Below are 22272 nucleotides of genomic sequence, written 5' to 3'. Positions count from 1 at the left end.
AGTTGAACAAATTGTTCATAAATTTATCATCAGACTATTGTAAATCAATTTTTTTAAATCAAAACAAAATGATAAAACTCACTTTAATTTAAATGAAAGTACGGGAGCTGTTTAAAACGTTTTGAAGGTAAAAAGGAAATTTTTAACGGATAAAAGGAAAGGACTTTTAACGGATAATTCGAAAAAGAACGTAGCAATGAAATCATTTTTATTTTGACTAATAGATGGCGTTTTTCATGTAAGAGGATGGGTTTCGATTTGATTCATCTGAAACCCTTTTTTCTTTTAATGGCTATAAATGTTTCAACTTTACTATATAAGATCTATAAGACTTTCGTGTCGTGAGTGAATTCAAAACCCTCTTTTTGTTTTGATTCATTTGAAATTCGTTTTTCTTTTAATGGCTATAAATATTTCAACGTTACTATATAAGATCTATAAAACTTTCGTGTCACGATTGAATTCGAAACCTTCTTTTCGATTCGATTCATTTGAGACCCTTTTTTCTTTTAATGACTATAAACGTTTCAACGTTACTATATAAGTTCTATAAAACTTTCGTATCACGATTGAATTCGAAACCTTCTTTCGATTCGATTCATTAGAAACCCTTTTTTCTTTTAATGGCTATAAACGTTTCAACGTTACTATATAAGATCTATAAAACTTTCGCGTCACGATTGAATTCGAAACCTTCTTTTCGATTCGATTCATTTGAAACCCTTTTTTCTCTTAATGGCTATAAATATTTCAATGTTACTATATAAGATCTATAAAACTTTCGTGTCACGATAGAATTCGAAACCCTCTTGCCGATTCGATTCATTTGAGACCCTTTGTTCTTTTAATGGCTATAAATATTTCAACGTTACCATACAGGATCTATAAAACTTTCGCGTCACGATTGAATTCGAATCCCTCTTGCCGATTCGATTCATTTGAACCCCTTTTTTCTTTTAATGGCTATAAATATTTCAACGTTCCCATACAGGATCTATAAAACTTTCGCGTCACGATTGAATTCGAATCCCTCTTGCCGATTCGATTCATTTGAGACCCTTTTTTCTTTTAATGGCTATAAATATTTCAACGTTACCATACAGGATCTATAAAACTTTCGTGTCACGATTGAATTCGAAATCCTGTTGCCGATTCGATTCATTTGAGACTCTTTTTTCTTTTAATGGTTATAAACGTTTCAACGTCACTATATAAGATCTATAAAACTTTGTGTCACGATTGAAATCGAAACCCACTTTTCGATTCGATTCATTTGAAACCCTTTTTTCTTTTAATGGCTATAAATATTTCAACGTTACTATATAAGATCTATAAAACTTTCGTATCACAATTGAATTCGAAACTTTCTTTTCGATTCGATTCATTTGAAACCTGTTTTCCTTTTAATGGCTATAAACGTTTCAAGAAATATAGAATTGTCTAAGAGTACAAAAATTAATTAAAACTTATTGTAAATTTATCATTTACTATAAGCGCACATTAGTGAGTCTAATAAACTCTCGTAAAATTGGTTTAACATGAAACCTTAATCTCGTCACTTTGAGTCATATTATGGGGAAAATTTTCCGCAAGCTTAATATGATGTTAAATTGAACTATGTTTTCGTTAAATTGAATCACATTATTTTGCAAATTTTCTGCAAGCTGTTAAATTGAATCCTGCTTCCGTTAAATTGAATCATATTATAGTGTAATCAATTTTAAGAAGTATAATAATAAGGTAAGCAGCTTTACTAAGGTTGTCGCAATTTCTTAATTTTTTTAAGAAAAGATGGTATATATAGTTTAAAATTATAGCTTTGCTTCAAGTATTTAAGTATGACTTTATTTTTTATCTTTCTGAGCGAAAACTTTGAAAAATACTGTAAATCAATTTTCAAGGTAAATAGCAAGCTCTCAAAAATCTTTTCGTCAAAAAAACATTTTAAGATTTTATGTTTAATTCTCTCTAATAATTTGAATAGTTTCTTTACTTAGCCTTTGGAAAAATGAGAGCGGAAGGATATTAATATTATTGTAAATTCATTTCGTTCTAAATTTCCTTAAGTAATGTGCCTTTGATAGAATTGTTACTTGTTTCGTAATCTAAGCAAGGATGTCCTACTGTCGATTTTGAAATATTATTAAATAAAATGCATTCAGTGGTAAAGAAAGATGGCGCTTTTATCGGTTATTTTAGTTAAGCCTAATAATTGATACTATTTATTCTAAAACATTCTTAATTCTGACTTAAACTAATTAATTGGTTTAAGATACTATCCATTGGTTTTATGACTCAACAAGCTCTAAATTTCTTAAAGCTTGTGCATTAGGTATAATTATTTCTCGATTAGTAATACAAATAAGGATGTTTAATTCCTGACTTCGAACTATTTTTAAAATCAAATTCATGCATATGATTTTAAAATTATTAGCCTTTCTATTGGTTATTTCAGTTAAGCCTATTATTTGATTCTACTCTGTTTTATTAATTGAATTAATATTCTTATTAATTTATTCTTACGGTTCAACACGCTTTAAATTTCTAAAAGTGAGTGCAAAAGGCAGATTAATTACTTATTTAATATTACAAATATGGATGTTTTGTTCCTGACTTCGAACCATTATTAAAATAAAACGCATTCGGGGTTGAAAAAATGGCGCTTTGATAGCACAATTATTTCTTATATTTGATTCTATTTTGACTTATACTTATTAATTGATCAATAAGGCAGCATTAGTATGAAAATTGATGGAATTTCTACTCTATATAGATTCGTCTTGAGAAAACTCTTATATTACTCGAATGACATTTTACCTGACAGTTTATGGCCATTTATCATTTACGCATCGACAAGCACATAACTGTGACTGTAACTTTGGCTATAATTGTACACATTATTGATATGTATGGAGTAATATGATTCGAAAGTCATTATTATTTAACTTAAGATAATTGCTGATTGCTGAATTGTTCAGTTAAAATTTTGTCAGGAAGAAAAATTAATAGAGAAACTAAAATATCGCCCGCTTTATATCTCAAATTGTAATTGGAAGACGATCTTGTATTTCGCATGAATTTGAAAGATACCGCGGAATAAAATCATTTTATGTGTAAATATTTAAAAAAAAAGATTAACGGTGTATTTAGACATTTTTACTTTGTCTCCATTCCTTCAACGGTTGAGTTCGGTCAAGAGAAGTGAATCCTCTTAAGAGGAAGCCATACCAGGGGAGAAACCTTTCATCACAAATTGTCTTTCACCTCAATTACTAATTTAAAATTTAAACGTATAGAAAAAATGAGTTCAGACAGACCTAGAATAAGCAGTGAAGTTTCAAAAACTGAAAAGAAATTTTTTAAACAACAAAATGGAAGGTAGGTACTTTATTTACGTCACACTACAGTTGCACAATGGGCTATTGGCGACGGTCTTTGAAACATCCCCGAGGATGACCGAAGACCTGTCATCGCAATTTTGATCCTATGCAGAAGGGATAGCTCCCCTGCCTTGGTAGCCTGACAACCAGAGCTCGAAGTTAGGCACTTTACGGCAGAACAGTTTAACGAGGACCGATACCGTGCACTCTAGGTCCCTACGTAGACTTATCAAAGTGCTCACCCACCCGCTTACTGACCGCATCTTGACTTCGGTGCTCTACTGAGAACTGTGTCTTTACTATCAGTCCATTGTTGGACAGAATATCAAATTGGAAATAAATTATGAGAAGTTAGGATAATACGCAATGGAGAACTTCTCTACCAATAATTTGGTTTCATTTTTATAATTTGAAAAAATGTTTTTCAGCAATCGAAATTTCATGCTCTAAGTTTCTCTAAACTGCCTTTTTCTATTATTTTAAATTAGTTTTGGAGGTCAAGGAAAATTTGCGATGAAAAATTTCTCCCATGGTATGGCGTACTCTTAAAGACGCACTCTACTTAAAGACAACTTTTCAGGACCCCTTTCCATTCATTATACAAAGAGACAACTAAGCTATATTTTAATATATTTCAAAACAAGTACAATACAATTAGTTGTTATATATAGATAATGCTGGATTTCTAAATTACTTTTATTAATTTAAAAAAGCTATAAGTTTAAAATTTACATAGTTTTTCACCCAACATGGAAAATTAAATTTTTCAACAAAAACGCGATATGTTTTATTTTAAATCTCATTAAATATGTTTTGTCGGAAATAATCTAAAATTAGATTTTCCAGTGAAAATGTTACAAATCGCTGCCATTATTTCGTGGATCCAATTATTTACCCAACACATTAATCCCTTATGCTTCAATTTTAAGTTTTATGAACAATTAATCAAATGCTTCCTTTTTAAGTTCTTTTGAAAATATTTTTCATAATTCATGCTGGGAAAATGTTTTATTTTTACTTCAAAGATTTCTGTGAATTTAAGGCGAAAGTAATGGATTTATATCCAAGACATAAGACATTTTTTTTCTTTTTTTGTGTATGTAGGAAATAGAGAATAGGAAAAAAAAATATTGAATAGTCAACTGAAATAGGAATCTCAAAAAATATCAATATTCTGCGATACATTTCAATTGTTTCCTGATTTAATTTCTTAAATAAATCGTAAAGTATTTTAGTCCCCCGAATAAAATTTATCAGTAATATTAAAATCAATAATTAATAATACCTACGATATTCACGGCACTATCGATCTGATTATCGTGGGAGCGTCTTCTTAACAAATGAAATAATTTGTTAAGTGATAAAATATGAAAGATTTGCAAAATGCGCTATTTTCCGGTTAGTCGGGTTAATAATTCTCTTATTTTTTTAACTTATTTTTTATTTTATTTAATTTTTTTAAAGAAGACTATTATTATTTTTTATTTTAAAAACCGTCGTTGAACATCTGATCCAAGTCTGGATTTACAACTACTGATGTTCAACTCCATAGCCCTGTAATTTTGAACCTAATCCAGAAGACAAGGGAAAACTTGGATCAAGTATGGGAAGAAAATAGCCTTCGCGGATGACTTTTTAATGTAACTAACCAGCATATGCGTTACATGGAAACGAATACCACGAAAAGATCCCATTGTTAGCCTGATGGATAAGGGACTCTAACCCAAGATCCATATACTACTACAGTTATTTTAAGTCAGCACAGTGGTCAGTTCGAGCCGGGTACGGAATTCGTATCAACCAACCAAAAAAAATTTAAAAAATTTGTTATAACTCTAAAAAATAAAATAAAAAATTGGCGGAGATCTACATTTTATGGCGACTTTTTACTTGCGCCCGGCTAACCGCAAAGTTCCCAAAATCGAAAAGCATATTTTTTATTTCGATAGAAATCGATAAACAAATTAAAAATAATTTTAATCTTCTCCAGTTTCTGTTTTTCCGAAGTCAACTTAAAAAAACTATCAAAAAAATTCAGAGATTCATCTTAAAAATTGCTTAACAGTATTTTTCGAAGATTTTTCGCCGAGGAAAATAAAAAGCCACTTACACTTGAGACAAAGTTCTCTCTAATTTTAAACTCATACCATGTTGTCTTATGGAATTATCAAGTTTTTAGAACGAGCAAATAGCTTAAATATTTTAAAAGTTACTAAGAATTTTTTAAAATCACTTTATTTGGTGAGATTTTTTTTTTCTGCTAGGTAAAAATTATAAAATATTTGAACAATTCTCAATTTTCACAAATTTTTATAACCTTAGATAATGCGGAGCAAGAGAAAATTTTCAAATATTAAAAAATTGGTTTACAAAGGCTTTTTGTATTTTTAAAAATAGAAATGTTGATTGTTTTTAGCGAAACGTGTTTTTAGAAATTCATCCTATCATAATAAATATAAAATATATTCAGTATCATTTGGCATAATGATAATGCTCGAGACCAAATCATATGATAGTCAAAAATTACCATAATCAAAAATTTTCTAAAGTAATTATTATTCTAGGTGGCCATAATACTTATTACATTAATCATAATCAAACTCGATAATATGGCATTTTATAAATACCATTATAGATGATATTCACGACATTATCGTACTCGTTATTTATGTAGAGATTATTATTTACGATACATCGTAAGAATACTTAAAATATCGATATTGCAATATCTAAATAATATTATATTTTACGTTAGATCACCTATATCTACTAAAATCGCAAATACGTATTCGGTTTTACGAAGTTACCCAAGTGATTGTTTCGTTTTTTCTATTTTGTTTATTTTTTATTAGTTGTTTGTTGTTGTAGTTCATTTACGTCGCACTAAAGCTGCACAATGGGCTATTGATGACGGTCTGGGAAGCATCCCTGAGGATGATCCGAGGACATGCCATCACAATTTTGATCCTTTGCAAAGCGGATGGCACTTCCGCTTTGGTAGCCCGACGCCCCACTTGCGAAATCGACCACTTTACGGTAGAACAGTTTAACGAGGACCCATACCGCCCACCCTCGTTCCCTACGCAGACTGATCCAGGTGGTCACCCACCGGCACACTGACCACAGCCAGTGATGCTTGACTTCGGTGATCTGCTGGGAACCGTGTCTTAACATTATCTAGACTATTTTCTATTATTAGTTATATCATTACAATTAATCTTGGTAGAATTGCTTGAGCCTATTCCACCAGTTACATTTAAGACAAACTGACCCCATGATAGCCATTGTGCTAACTATAAAGGGTTTTCGCTGTTTCCTGACTACACCACGCAATTACGGGGACATACTCACCCAACCATGGCAAAGCACCCGGCTCAATTCTCAGGGCTCTATCTTTTAATGGTCATGGTAGGAATGTCACATAACCTTGATCCTAGTCAGATGACTTGGACAGTACCTGAGCTTATACCCCTTTCTCCAACACCACAACAAACTAGAGGACTTTCAGCCACTATAGAGTTTACGTGTCCCTTGCTGCGTAAGCACGTCGCAGTTGTTTTGTCATTTTCAAGGATAGAACTCACGATTCTCAGCTCTTCCCCAACAGGGTGAGCGTCCAACTGCGTCACCGAAGTACTCATGCGAATACGGGTAAGCTTTACAAAGAAGACCGTTTTCGAAAGTTATTAATACATTATTCCTGATATACCAGATAAGTTCCTTCCAAGGTACCTTTTATTTAATCGTACATTAATGTATCCATTGATTGTCAATATCAATAAAAGTAAGAAGGTGAAATGTATTACTATTTCAACAATCAGAAGATATGAGCAAATGATGGATTGATGAAGGTCAACTGGCCTAATTTAATCACATACGTTGGTCGTTTCTATAATTTATATGGCACACTTGAATATTTGACAAAGTGACTTACTGAAAATAATTTTATGACCTAATGGATTGAAGAGCTAAAAAAAACTTCGCTAATTTACAAAACGGTGACTGTCTGAAAAATATTTTATGGCTTGATGAGCAAAAACATTGTTAATTGACAAAGTTTTTGATGTCTGAAAATAATTTTATGGCTTGATGAGCTTAAGCATTGTTGATTTACAAAATTGTTGCTGTCTGAAATTAATATTATGGCTTGATGAGCTAAAAAACCTTCTTGATTTTTACTGCAATACTGTTGAAGTTTATGGTATTACTAGACATTTACGTGGTATATTTATAGCAACAAATGCACAGCTACATTTATCTTACCAACAGAGCTCAGTAGCATGTTATCCAATAGCAGTGCTACAGCTACAATGAGTAGAACCAAACGTCGGGAACCTCTGAATTTCGTCATGAAGTCCAGAATGCAATTACTTTCTGTCATGTCTTGCGTCATTTTGATGTGCGTTATCAGTTAGCTGCTGCAAAAAAAGAGAAAAATAAAAATCCATCGAAAAAAATCGCAATTTTAATGAATCCCAGAAAAATAAACAAACTTAACTAAGCCATTCGAAACATGGAATACCAATTTTAAGACAAAATTAGGAAATTTTTATATTGGCCAGTAGTACTTTTAACAAAGGCCTTTTTATAACGTGTGGCCACTTTTTTTAAAAATTCTAAATTTTTAACCATTTAAAAGTTGCTGATATTAATTAGGCAAGGTATTTCTTTTAAAGCATTTCTCAAATTAGGCTAAACATTACAATGTTCATTTCTGTTGCTGTTGTTATCGTAAGCCATTAAGGCAAGAGGTGTGATTGCTCTTGTTTTCCAGTGGCGCCATCTATTGCCAAGAATTCCATTTCTGACACTCCCAAAAGTCACGCCCGTTTATAGCGCGGACCCATTCATATTTTTATTTACCATGGAACGTAATTTTGACCTGAACTAGAGAACGATCAATCTCCTATTCAGTACCCCCAGAGGTATAATTTGTTATGGAAACATGGAGAACTTTGTGACCCAACAGATTTAACCACCCTGTCAACCAGGCCATGCCGGCCAATGCTCATTTCTAATTAAAGTTATTTTCAGAAATTATAAAATATTAAAATTAATTGTATATTTAATAAAAAAAAAATAATAATTAAACGTACTTGGTGTGCATTTTCGGAAGAAAAAGTGCCCATCAGGTGGCGATTCACATGCATTTTTTTCACCATCATTTGTTATATTTAGTTGACCTGTGTCCAATGGCGACCGTTAATTTTACCTTATACTATAAATTAAAAACTCGCTTATATTTATGTTTTCGCTAATTATGCAAATTCAACTGGAATAGATCGAGGGAAAGACTTTTAAATTTTTGTTAAAATTTATTAAGAGTCAATTAAGAGATATGTATTAGGAGATGCGTGTCAAAGTTTGCAATTCCAAATCTCATGAAAAATCCGGGAGATTACTTGATAAATATTTAGTTATCTCGGGTTAAAAAGGATTAAACAACTCACTACAAGTCTAGGTTAAAAAGGATGCAATAAATTTTATAAAAAGTGTTTAAGGTGCCAAAAATATTTACTTTTGTTACGAAGTAGTTTGTAATTTTACTTGCTATAAGCATACATTAAAAATCACTACAACTAAGACTTAATGCCTGACAACATGTAGAGGATAACCCAGATGAGGTGACGAAGATTCGAATCTCAGCGGTAGTTGGTTGATACGGCTCGCACCGACAGCAGTGCTGACGTAAAATATCCTCAGTGGCAGACGGATGTAACTCTCCTTGTAACGCAAATGCAGGTTAGTTCCATGAAAAAGTTCTCCACTTAGGTTAGTTTGTCCCAATGCTTAATCCAGGAAGTTCCCTTGTCTTCTGGGATGGATTTAAAATTACAAGGTTAAAGGGTCGGACATTAATAGTCGTAAGATCAGAATTGGATCGGCTTTTCAATGCTGGTTATAAAATATAAAAAGCTATGAAATATGCTTTTGCAAAAAGAGTGTTAGTATATATATATGTTTAAACCGAGTTCAGTTATTTTTTGACCTATACAAATTAAATTTATCGTTATTTTATCGCCAACCAAATTCATCGTCATTCGAAATTCTGACAATTTCAAGATTAGTTAGAATATTCAAATTTTAACTGCAGTTCTACGCTAGATGACGCCCTATCGTAGGGCCCCTATTAGTCCTATAACTTCCAATTTTTAATGACCAGTATATGCTGACATCATCGCTTTATTATCAACAATATTCAATCAAAATTCGGAAATTTAGTATGAGAACTGAGATCTTATCTTATGCTATGTGCTGTATGACATTTCAAATTTTAATCATTCCTTGATCGCTAAATATAGAATTAACTTTCGTATTATAAGAAAACAGATTATCTAAAAAGCTCAAATTGTAACTGCAATGCAGGTTTCAAACAAATTGCATGGCGACAATTCAGGTTTAATTTTATTTCTTGCAACTATAACCAAAATTTTTTTGTTATATTTTCGGCGAATGGGAGTTATAGTCCATAGAAATTTCGACTACTTTTCTACTGGCTAAAGTGATCTAATTTCAACAATAAGCTGATAACAATAAACATTCGAATGGATACTAGGTCTGCTCAAAAATAATTTTTCGCCTTCCGAAATTACATCCACATTTCAACTAGTTAGAGTACGAGTAATCAATTTTTAACTGGAGCTTGGTTCATGATATGAAAATACGCTTCACTCGTTTCGCTAACACTGCAAGAAATATCTATCGTCATTTATTGTCAAATAGAAATAGAAATCAATGGAAATATCGGCCACTTTCTGACTAGTTATATTTAGATTGCTAAAATTTCAATTGAAGTTCTGTGTCTGATGGCAATACAAGTTACGAGTTTTTCTTAAATTGTACTCAAGGGATAGAGTGTTCACTTTCCAATGAGGTGAATCGGGTTCGAATCCCGGCGATGGCTGGTCTATACGAATTCTGCATCCGGCTTGCACCGACCATAGTGCTGACGTGAAATATCCTCAGTGGTAGACGGATCATGGATCAGAGTCCCTTTGCCATGGAAGGCAAACCGTGGAAGGTTCTCATGGTCTACCTTTCCATGTAACGCAAATGCGGGTTAGTTCCATCAAAAAGCTCTCCACGAAGGCAAATTTCTCCCAATACTTGATCCAGGAGTTCAATTGTCTTCTGGATTGGGTTCAAAATTACAAGGCTACTGAGTTGAACATTAGTAGTCGTAAGACAAAAAAACTGGGTCTGCTGTTCAACGACTGTTGTATTATAAAAAAAATTATGCTAGTAAATTTTTTCACAATTATATCGCCAATCGAAATTTCAACGGACTTCCCTAACTGTTTATGATTAAAAAAATAAAATAATAATAATGAAATAAAATATTAATAATAAAATGATAATGATAATAAAATAATAATGATAATAAAATAAAATAATAATAATAAAATAATAATGGTGATAAAATAATAATGACAATAAAATAAAACAATAATAAAATAATAATGATGATAAAATAAAATAATAATAAAATAATAATGATGATAAAATAAACTAATAATAATGACTAAATATAACTACGTCTGTTGAATCTCACTAAATTCGCGAAAATAATTCTGATTTTGTCATACGAAAATTGATGATCGGATGGCGAAGTTTCGAAATTAACTTCCATCACCATCAAAATTCCCCAAATGCCTTTCGAAAGTAATGTTCCGCACGTCGACAGGAACAGAATTATTTTTTCTTTTTACTTAGTAATTCCATTTTTGATCTAAAAAAAAGATTAATTTTTCCTTTAAAAAAAAAAGTTCCACTAAAAAAAAGAAAATTATTATTTAAAATCTTTATTTTTCTCCATTATTAGTAATTCCGTTTTTCGTCCGATGAAACAGAATTATTTTTTTATTTTTTAATCTACTAGAAAATTTTTTTTAATTTTTATTTTTCCCTAATTATAAGTGATTCTATTTATTGTCTAGCAAAACAGATGGACTTTTGTATTTAGCCATTTGAAATAAGTTTTATTTTATTCTATTATCAAACAATATTTTTAACAGTAATTTCTCACTCAAAACAAAATATGTTAATGTTGGATATGATAACATAATATACTGTTAATGGTTAATTACATAAATCCCTGAAGATATACAAACGATTGTACTATTATCAGTTGATCTAAAAAGAATATTTGCACGCATTTCTTCTGGAATTCTTTAAGAGCCCTTGACAACCAATGCTTATCGAGAATCACAGTGCCATTCGATTCCATTAAATCTTTCTCTGGATTCGTGAATACCAAACGCGTTTGTAAGATTCCAGTACAGTGTTGCTATGCAATAGGAGTTCATTTAAATCTAGGCTCTCTTTTTCATTTAAATTGATATTTTTTTCTTCAAATGGAATGTTTAAAATGTTATTGTTTTTTCCCACCGCATGTTCAAAGAAACAGTTCGGAATAAAAAAAAATGCTTATGTAGAGTTAAGTTGAGTTGTCGTGACATTTTCTTCCGCGCCGATGTGTGGAATGCAAACGATTTCGAATATTATCTGTAGTTTCAAAGAGATGTAACGTTGGAGAGTGGTTAAAAATTTTATTTTTTTTAACTTCTTTTTGAAATTAAAGCTACATATTTTTAAATTCAAAATTTTTGTTTGTAATTGGTTTCATTATTTTGATAATCAAAAAAGTTACATCTCTTGTTCCAATAATTTAATTCCATAAAAATCCATTAAATTCAAATCTAACGAATAAATTTAAATCTAAAAACATTTTTTCGAAGAAACTATTCTTTCAAAAGTATGTCGATTAAAAGTATGTCAATTAAGAAATGGTGGAAAAAAACTTGTTTTAAACAATGTTTTGCGTAAGAAATTAAAAGTTTACTTGGATATAAAAGGTAGATACAAAAAGAAGCATTTTTTCCAGTTAAACAGTGTATTCCATAATGGTCACCTTACTATATGTTTTTAGAATCGTTGAGGATACTCGACAATGGTTGCAAATTATAAGTGAGGGAAAAACAAGAACGATGTCGAAATTTAGCGAATCAATACCGAGGAATAGTTTCTTTTAATCGTTGTATCCCTTCGGCCCAGTTCTGATGTTTACTGTCCAACCAACCTGTGTAATTATTCGTATGATTTTGATAATCGTGCATGTTTTAATTTTACATAAACGTAAAACAGAAAGTTTTTAAACGAGTTAAAATAATAAACAACCCAAAAACCTTGACTTTGAAATTTTAAAAACAGGATGTTGTATAATTATCACTCAGAATGTATATTTTTAAAACCACTGTCAAAATTTCAGTGGGGTCTTAAATTAGCATTCAAGTGAGGAAAAGTACGAAAACGTTATCAAATTTAAAGAGTTCTAATCTCTGTCTCCTCCAGCAATTAAACAGTTTTCGGTGATTTCAGTGAAGCCATACTTAGTAATAAATTTGCAGGTTTTGATAACAGTGTTTTTTTTTATCGGCATGGATGTTCTTTCATTCTCTGTATTATCTGTCCTTTTTGTGGGAACAACGTTGGCCTACCTAATGTGGTGCCCCTTAAAGAGTGGCCAACAAATCTGCCCTAATAAGCCTGAATTGGACGAAATATCTACCCAGGTGGGCACTCGGAAAAAAATATCTTACATTAACAAGTTAAAAATCAACTATTTGAATCGTCATAAGTCTGTAGCGTCCTCTATGTTCACTCTTTGATTTAATTTTCAACCTTCTGTATATACATATTTGTTTTGTGGTGAATGGCATCATGTTTTTTGTTGCTGTTCCAAAAAGTGTAAAATAAATTGCTAGTGTTATTTTCTTATTCCTGTCATCATTTATTATACTTGTTAAAGATTGAAAATTATCGAAGGGAAAATTATTCAGCCTAAAACAGCTCCTTCAAGTCGATCGTTTGCAGAATCTTAAACAGTATCGCAAGAAGGAAAATTTTCAAAATAATCGTTTCAATGATTGCCAAAAATCGAAAACCCGAAATGACCGAAAACCGAAAGCTTTCGGTTAAAAAAAAAAAAAAAGAAGAGAGATTTGAGATAGAATAAGATAGAGATAGAATAAGATAGAGCAAGAATGAGATAGAGCAAATCAAGACTATTATGGGGTATGGTAGATTAAAAAAGTATATTATTTAGCGATGAAAGTATATTCTGTTTGTCTTATGGCTATGAAGGCGTTCGAGTCTGTCCCAGTAAAATTGGAATTTAATTTCAGTAAGTATAATAAAAATAGCGTAAATAACTCTTTAATGTTGAATTTTTTAATTTTTTCCAATCAGAACTGTAAATATAATACCATCTATTAGTAAGCAGTATCAAAGCTTTAGAGCTAATAAATAATTTTATCGAAGAAAAGTATTTCACTTTAGGAAAAACCAATTTGGTGACATTTTTTTTACCTGAAAGAAAGCTATTCAAATCAATAAATAATTTAAAATTTTTACTATTCCAAGCAAATGCACATTTGGACGAGCTTTTATTAAAAATTAAGATATAAATACCTTTTATTTTCTCAAAAATGTAGCTTTTCATCATTAACTGTTTGCGCCATTTTCATAAACAGAGTATAGTTCATAGAAAAATTATGAGCAAAACTTAAAATAACAATCAGAAATAAGAGTTACAAACTCACAACAATTATAAGTTTTTTTTCCAAAAAAATTCAAAAAAAAAATAGCGATTAATTACAAAAGAAAGAAAATTGTGATCGAATTATTGCCGTCACTAATTATACATTTGCCAAATGTTTTTTTAATATTTTGTCCTGGATAGGCTTTTATAAACGCCAGAACATTTTAAGTCATGAGTTTAAAAAAACGCATCACTTGATGTTTGTTCTCTTCTCGTCCAATCACTTGTTCTCAATTCCAGCCTTCTTTAGACACCACAAAATTTTTTCTTTCTCCAGTATTTATTAAAATCATCACCAAGACAGGAATTAAGAATTATTTAATCATAAAAAGAACACAAAAATACTTTAAAATTAACATCATGTAAAAACATAAGAAATTAAAAGAAGAAGATCAGTCAAGAAAACAGTCAAATACAAGAAGTTCCAAAATTATCGTCTGCTTTTTTTTTCCTTTGATGCTTTCGTGCTCCTTTTTTATTAATACTTATGTTAGCCTGATATTTTATGACTCTTGGATCTCTTTATTTCTTATGGTGTTTAAGTTGATCTAGTTGAAAAGTATGCGGACAGGAAAAATAACACCCGTTTTCCCAAGGAATAAAAATCGCACATTATTTCCTAAGAAACGTTATTTCTATGACAAAGCATTAAAGTATAAGTCTTTAAATGAAATTTCACGTCTTTAAATAATTGCTTGATGCTTGTTCCATTTTAGGGGAAAGTCAGAATTAATTTATTAAAGAAGAATGCGAATACATTACTGGTCGTAATAGTATTATCGTCTGATGCATTAAACTTCATCAACTTCGATTTGAGCTTTCAACGGAGTTCATTAATTAAATAATCTAAGTACATCTTGTTTAAAAAAAATGTCAGCGTTATATTCAACATGATGGGAATAATTGTAGTCTTTTTAATAAAGTCATCAATGTAAAGATTTAAGTGAATAAAATATTTTTTTAAGGTAATTTGAAATGAAAGTCAAATTTGCATTATTTTCTTGACGTAAAATTAGAGATAAAAATACTTCATAATGCAATTTAATATGAACGAAATCGAATTTTACTTTTATTAGAGACATTAAAAAATCAATCGAAATTCGCTTGGTACATATATGACGATTAAGAGGAAACTTTTAAGCAGGAGAGTCCTAATTTTAAAAAGATTAAAGCAAGTTTTATTATTTGTATTGCTACATTGAAGAAAAAACTGAAAAAGTTTTCAAATTGCAAAGATAATAAGGTTCAAAAGCAAAATAGAATGTGAAATTTGTTCTACAACCTTTTTTTAATAATAAACCTATCTAGTATCACTTGCAGTACACAGGCTAAAAAGTAAGGCCCGTTGTGAGCCAAGGAGTTAAAGGAGGTTAAGGCAACATGATTTTGCGACCAACGATATGATTGTTGTGATGTAGTCAGCAATGCGCACAAGAAGCATTACATACCAGACAATCTTGTATCATTGGATCCGAAGCAGTGAGGGCTTCAAGCCGTTACTGAGAATTGAAACTCAGTTCTTTTCAGTGACTGCTCAGTGTCTATAATAACAGAACCATCGTGGCTCAGAGCAAAGTATTACTAGTAACATCAAAATTGCGAGCTATGACCAATAGTTCACAATCCATATGGCTCACGGGAGTCCTGGAGGTTTAGACTTCAAAATTTCATGACCTATTTCCTAACAAGCACCCTTAAATATATAAAAATTCCGAAATATCGACAAAGATGAAGTCAAAATTATACGCATTTGGGGTTAGAAATTAATATGCAAGTGAATTAAAAACAAAAACGCTTCTAAAATCTATCAAATCTTCATTTAGGAAATAGAATAATAACTTTCGTAATAGTAATAACTTGTAGAATAATAACTTTTCAATTACTCAAAATTATATTGGGCTGTCTAACAATTTGAAAAAGTTTTACTTTCTCCTTGAATTTTTAGAAATTCACCATATTTCGATAACGTTTTTGTTTTATTTCCCCCCCCCCTCTTCGATGCATGATTTAATTTTTAATATTAGTTCTTAAAATAAAAATGGAATGTAAATTTCGGAATTTTTAAAGTCAATTTATTTCGTATATGTAAATTTCGGAACACTTTGCATTCAAATATTGTTATCTTTTACAAAACACTTGATATAGAAAAAAAAAGTGTTTTCGCCTTGAATTTTTCATTGACACTCATAAACAGTTTTTTATTTTAAAAATTTTTTTATTTGTTTTAATCTTGAGTTTGATAAAAGAAAATTCTGTAGCCATTACACTGCGCCAAACGCAAACTCAATCATAAACACAATGTAGCAAATCGAGTGATTGTGAAACTAAATAAAAAATACGAAATAAAAGAAAAGACCTCTAGGACACCTATATGCAGGAACCTATAGGTTTCACTTTTACCTGAAGAAGGCAAAATGGAAAATAGAAACATATTCTATTTAATTATTTATTTATGTGTTTGCTGTATTTATCAATTTGATCATACGTTTCAGCTTTAATATCTATATGATAGCGATTTTTTCAATCAAATTATACGTTTCTCCTCTTTTTAATCAGCGTTTTCTGCTTCAGTTTTCAATATGCAGATATATATTCCAACTTATTTCCAACATTTACTAATTTTACGATAAACGTTTCTCAGCGTCACAAAAATTTTAAAATGTTAACATTACTACATTTCCTCAAAGAAAAAATCTTATAAAAAGCGTTTGCATAGAAAAAAAACACAGTTTTATTCATTTAAACCTTATGAAATTCCATTAATTTCATTTAATGCAATAAATGTTATGATTATTATATTGATAATCGTGTAATATTACACTAATAATGATTTTTTGTTATTTGATTTTAGAGTATTGTAAATTTTATGATCAAACAGTGAATTAACAATTTTTGATTTCCGACACGCTTTTAGTTAATTTTTTTTCTTACTATTTACATTCAATATTTGTAAATCTATCAATATAAAATATTTATATGATATTTATGAAAAATATATGAAAAATATTTATATATTTTTGCATTATAAAGTATACAAGGAAAATCAAACTTTAAGACAAAATTTAATAAATTTTAGGCAATAACAGAAAGTAAATAACATAAATCTAGTTTATTATATTCTATTACTAAAAATACATTTTTTAGAAATCTTTTAATGTGTAATATAAGAAATATTTATATATTTTAAATTTACGAATTATTTTAGGAAAAACTAAATTAATTAAAATATTTAACGAGTTTTTATTTCCTTGTAAACAACGTGCATGTCATTTTATTTCGAAATAGAACTTTCCAAGAATCTATTCATAAATAATTTTTAATCAGCTTATTTAATCAGTAATATTTATCAGTTAATTAATCAGTAATATTTAATCAGTTTCAATATACATGTTAATAGCATTCTTTATAGCCAATTATTTAACATAAATATTATTTCCAATAAATTTTTGTAAATCTAATAATATGCTTTTATTTTAGTATTTCTAGTACACTGTAAAAAATTGCGGATCAAATTACGGTATAAGGTACAGGTGCTTTAGGTGCATGATCTGCAAAATCCATTTTACCATAAACGCATTTCGTTTATTTTATATTAATGTAGTTTGAAAAAATTTTTGTCATTCAATTAATTTGTAATATAATTTTTTATTTTAGAATTTCGAGTGCATTATGAAAAATTTCTGATCAAATTACGGTATAAAGTACCGGCACTTTGAGTGCATCAACTATAAAATCCATTTTACCGCAAAAACCCTTTCATCGTAAAATCCATTTAATTTATTTTACATTAATATTGCTTCTAACAAATTTATAATTCTATTAATATGTAATTTAAAAAATATTTATCTTTATTAGAATTTCAAGTACACTTGAAACATTCGGAATGAATAAATTACTGTCTAAAGTATCTGCACTTTGTTAGTAAAGTCCATTTTTACTTTAAAATATTATACCGTAATTCTTACGGTAATATTTATTTAATTAGAGTGAGTAGAAATTCTACCGTAATTATTACTGTAAAATTACGTTTTATCAGATTTTTGTTCCGTAACATATACTGGAAAAAAATTAACTTTACGGTAAAAATTACCGGCACCCTGAGAGCCGGTACTTTTTGCCGTAATTTGATTCGGAGTTTTTTAAAGTGTAGGCATGGAGTAAGACTTATTTATGAGTTTGGATTTCTTTGTAAATGACATGCTTTTAAATCGATTACATTTTTCTTAAATTTAAAATAAATATTTGGTAACCTATCTATATGCATTTTAGAAATTATTTAAATATTTTAGAATTATGTATCATGCAAAAAGATGCAATGTCAAACATTGCTTAACAAGTGTATCTGTAAATGCAACAAGTGCATCTAAATGACATGCATATAATTTTTAATCATACATAAATGATGCTTAATAGATATGAAATATTTGAATATCAGATAATATTTAGCATCCTGGATTTATATTTAAAAAAAACTTTAGCTGTGTGAAGAAAGAAAAAAAACCGTCTTGACCAAACAAATTTTTTTTTTAAAATTTCGTTTAAATATTATTTAAAATAATTTTATTGTAAATTTCATTTTTATGTTACTTAAAATAATATTTTTGAAAATTACATTTTAATTGATATTAATATGAGATTAATTTTAAATAATATTATTTAAAATAAAATGGGAGTTCTTTATTGTTTATGGATGCTTTTGAATTAAAGAAAAAAATTAATAATTCAATACATTTTAAAGGAATTTTTTCGCTAATTTATTTCGCTAATTACATGATTGAAAAAAAATATATTGAAAATTGTTGAAATCAAAAAGAGATGTAAAATATTAGTTCTTTTTTACGAGTACTGATTAACTTGTTAATAATAATGTTCTACTAACAAAGGAGTTATGCAGGGTGTAATGATCAGAAAGTCCTTTTAAAATTCTTTTGTCATCAGTCAAATGGAGTAAATTTCGCTCTTGAGATTCAATTCCTGATAAATGAAGTTTGTGTCAATGGGCTTTCGTTTCGGATTTCAATTTAGGAAATTAAATCGCCTCTTCAAACGACTCATTTGACGCTAAAGGAATTCCTTTAGATTTCTTTTGATCTCAAATCGGTTATTTATGGAACATTTCTTACGATTTCTTATCAATTAAATTGAATTGGATTGAATTCTGAGCTCCATGGAATAATTTACTGTGTATCAAATGGTAAATGTTTTTTTTATCAATTGCGTAATCGTTATTAAGGTAGTATGAGTTCAAAGTAGTGTTAATTCGTATATTCAGCGGATTCGATTCGTATATTCAATACACTGGAATTCTGGGCTCCTTGGAATAATTTACTATGTATCAAATGGTAAATGTTTTTTTTTCATCAATTGCTTACTCGTTATTAAGGTAGTAAGACTTCAAAGTAGTGTTAATTCGTATATTCAGCAGATTCGATTCGTATATTCAATACATTGGAATTCTGAGCTCCTTAGAATAATTTACTATGTATCAAATGGTAAATGATTTTTTTATCAATTGTGTGCTCGTTAATAAGGTAGTATGAGTTCAAAGCAGTGTTAATTCGGATATTCAGCAGATTCGACTCGTATATTCAATACATTGAAATTCTGGGCTCCTTGGAATAATTTACTATGTATCAAATGGTAAATGTTTTTTTTCATCAATTGCGTAATCGTTATTAAGGAAGTAAGACTTCAAAAAAGTGTTAATTCGTATATTCAGCAGATTCGATTCGTATATTCAATGCATTGGAATTCTGAGCTCCTTAGAATAATTTACTATGTATCAAATGGTAAATGATTTTTTTATCAATTGCGTGCTCGTCATTAAGGTAGTATGAGTTTAAAGTAGTGTTAATTCGTATATTCAGCGGATTCGAATCGTTTATTCAATAAGTTGGAATGGTGTGCATATTCAATTCATTGCTATTATACATATATTCAATATATTCGTAATATGCGTACGTTCAAAGTATTCAAAATATTCGTATGGCCAATCTGTTCAAAATGTTCTTGTACTCAAGACATCCGAAATAAAATATACGCTGTTAGAATTTTCATTCTAAAATTATGGTAAAATAACCGGCAGCAGTCTGTCCATCCGTTTAGCCGTAAAGTTTACGGCAAAGAACATTTTTTACTTTAACGGTTTTGAAACCGTTTATTACTAATATAGCTGCAAGGTCGTGAATACAAAGTTATATGGTTTTTAAACCATTTAGAACTAGTATGGTTTCAAAACCGTAAAAAAAAAAGAAATTTAACTGGGCATAAGAGCCAGGCTTTTTGCTAGGTAATAGGCATTGGAGAAGGCAGGACACCTCTTCACTTGCTGAAGGGAAAAGAAGAATTATTGTGGCGTCAACGCTGAGACTCGAACCTAGTCCTGCCGGTCATGAAACCAACACATTATCCCTGTCGTCTATAATATGAACACAGTTGCAAGGAACTAAGTGTCTTCATAAGGTTGTAGTGTAGTGCAGTGTAAGGTTGTAGTGTGTAAGTGTCTTCATAAGGTTCTTAGTTGGTGCGATAAAATTCTGGTCGTTTAACTGTACTTGGTGAAAGCAGTTAATAAACGGTATTTCTCACAATTCACAGTAGATTATCGTCTTTTTTATGGTTATTTGCTTATTTTGTTTCAATATGGTATAATAACAATTAAATAAATTATTATTCAACTATTTGTTTCGATAAATTTTTAACAGTGTTTACACTATAAAATTTCCAATCTCAATTGTGCGATGGGTTACAATTTGGAAAATGTCCCAAGAGCTTAGTCAGAAGATCGGTAATTTTGCTTTCCCTTTTAACTTACTTCGCCGTATCTTGAATTTTTTTTAAGCAAATGGAATGTATGTCTTCATGTATCCTCGCGGAGCCAAAATATAAATCTTCCTAACTCTTCCTGGACTGGGGTGTAACTATGGTGGTTAAAGAGTTCTAACGCGAACCTGGAGCTTATTGGTTCGAATCCTGTTGGCAGTAAACGAGCATTTTTCTCTCGATTTCGAACCCAAAATCTATAGTATATAAAGCATTCATTCGGTAATTTTTCTTCCATATGATTACGGTTTACCGGAAATTCTGGTTTTCGAAATTATAGTTTTTATTAACACACATTTAATAAAAAAAAACTGAAAAGTACATTTAATTGAATAAAGGGTTTTTATGCCATGCTCTACGGCAGTAGTTCGCAATTGTTCGGCTATGGAATTGTAAATGATCGACCGAATTCTAAATGACGATTTTGGTGGAACCCTTTTTTCATCTCCCCCCCCCCTTGGTATCTTTTGACGTGACTTAATAAATAAATGGAAATATTTAATGATTGAAATTTTATTAATTATTTAAAAAACATTTAATGAATGAATAAAAATGGAAATGTTTTAAGGTATCATTTTATCAAAACTATCATGTCAGACCGTTAAACTTACAAGTTTGGAGCGGCATATAGATTTCCAATTTGATTTTAGTATGGGTATAAACTGAATATACATAAGCTAAAATTTGATTTTAATTGAAATAAAAACGAATAAGGGAGTAAATAAACACTGAAAATGGTTATTCGAAAGACATATTTCTTCAGTGTTGAATTTGGTTATTTTTATTCTATTCAAAATATTAATGTCACCTTTCCATTAATCATTCAATATATTGTTATTTGATTTTTTTTTTTGATTTTTTTTTCTTTACAAACAATTTGATTAAATATTTTCATAAAAATAACAAAAATATTCGGTACATAATGAGCAATTAATCGGATATAAGTTTAATAACAGGTTTTGAAAATCATAACTGGAAAAAAAGTCCCACATTTGGGAACCCTTGTTACCTTTTCATGGTACTATAGGGTTTCGCGGTGCACTATTTTGGGACCGCTGCTTTATGGTATCATGATAAAAATTACCATAATAAAATTACCAAATTTTATCGCAAATTATAAAACCATATTTTATTGTTCATTTAACCAAAACTATTACCAACGTGCTTCGGACGAAATTACCAAGATTTTTAGTGTTTTCATAGAGCCATAGTAAATTTTATCATATTCTGGTAGATTAGACCATGCTTTTTTTCTGAGTGTTGAGATACTATTTTTCAAATTGCTGTTAGCCATCCATTTTCTCATCCATTTTCAAAAATCCAAAAAAATCTTTTTTCTTTTTAATGGAGTGGTTATTGCTATTGTAACTAACAAGCATAAAAATCATAGCTCTGTAAACATCTTTGCATTTTGGAGCTTATTTTTCAAAGAGCTATAAGAAAAACATGATTAATAAAAATACACTAACT

General features: G+C 29.8%; 2 protein-coding genes across 2 annotated transcripts in view; one reads left to right on the top strand and one right to left on the bottom strand.

Moving 5' to 3' along the window:
* The window catches only part of LOC107437267 (synaptic vesicular amine transporter-like), a 44130-nt gene extending 36334 nt beyond the window's left edge, over positions 1 to 7796 (bottom strand). Inside the window, exon 1 of the mRNA XM_043044129.2 lies at positions 7644 to 7796. Coding sequence (XP_042900063.1) covers positions 7644 to 7773 — 130 coding nt within the window. The 5' untranslated portion in view covers positions 7774 to 7796. The remainder of the gene's footprint in view (positions 1 to 7643) is intronic.
* LOC107436811 (LRP2-binding protein) overlaps positions 1 to 22272 on the top strand; it is a 145520-nt gene that overhangs the window by 64777 nt on the left and 58471 nt on the right. The window lies entirely within an intron of this gene.

This window comes from Parasteatoda tepidariorum, chromosome 10 (assembly GCF_043381705.1).
Source record: "Parasteatoda tepidariorum isolate YZ-2023 chromosome 10, CAS_Ptep_4.0, whole genome shotgun sequence".
NCBI classification, from domain to species: domain Eukaryota; kingdom Metazoa; phylum Arthropoda; class Arachnida; order Araneae; family Theridiidae; genus Parasteatoda; species Parasteatoda tepidariorum.
This window is presented reverse-complemented; position numbering and strand designations above follow the sequence as displayed.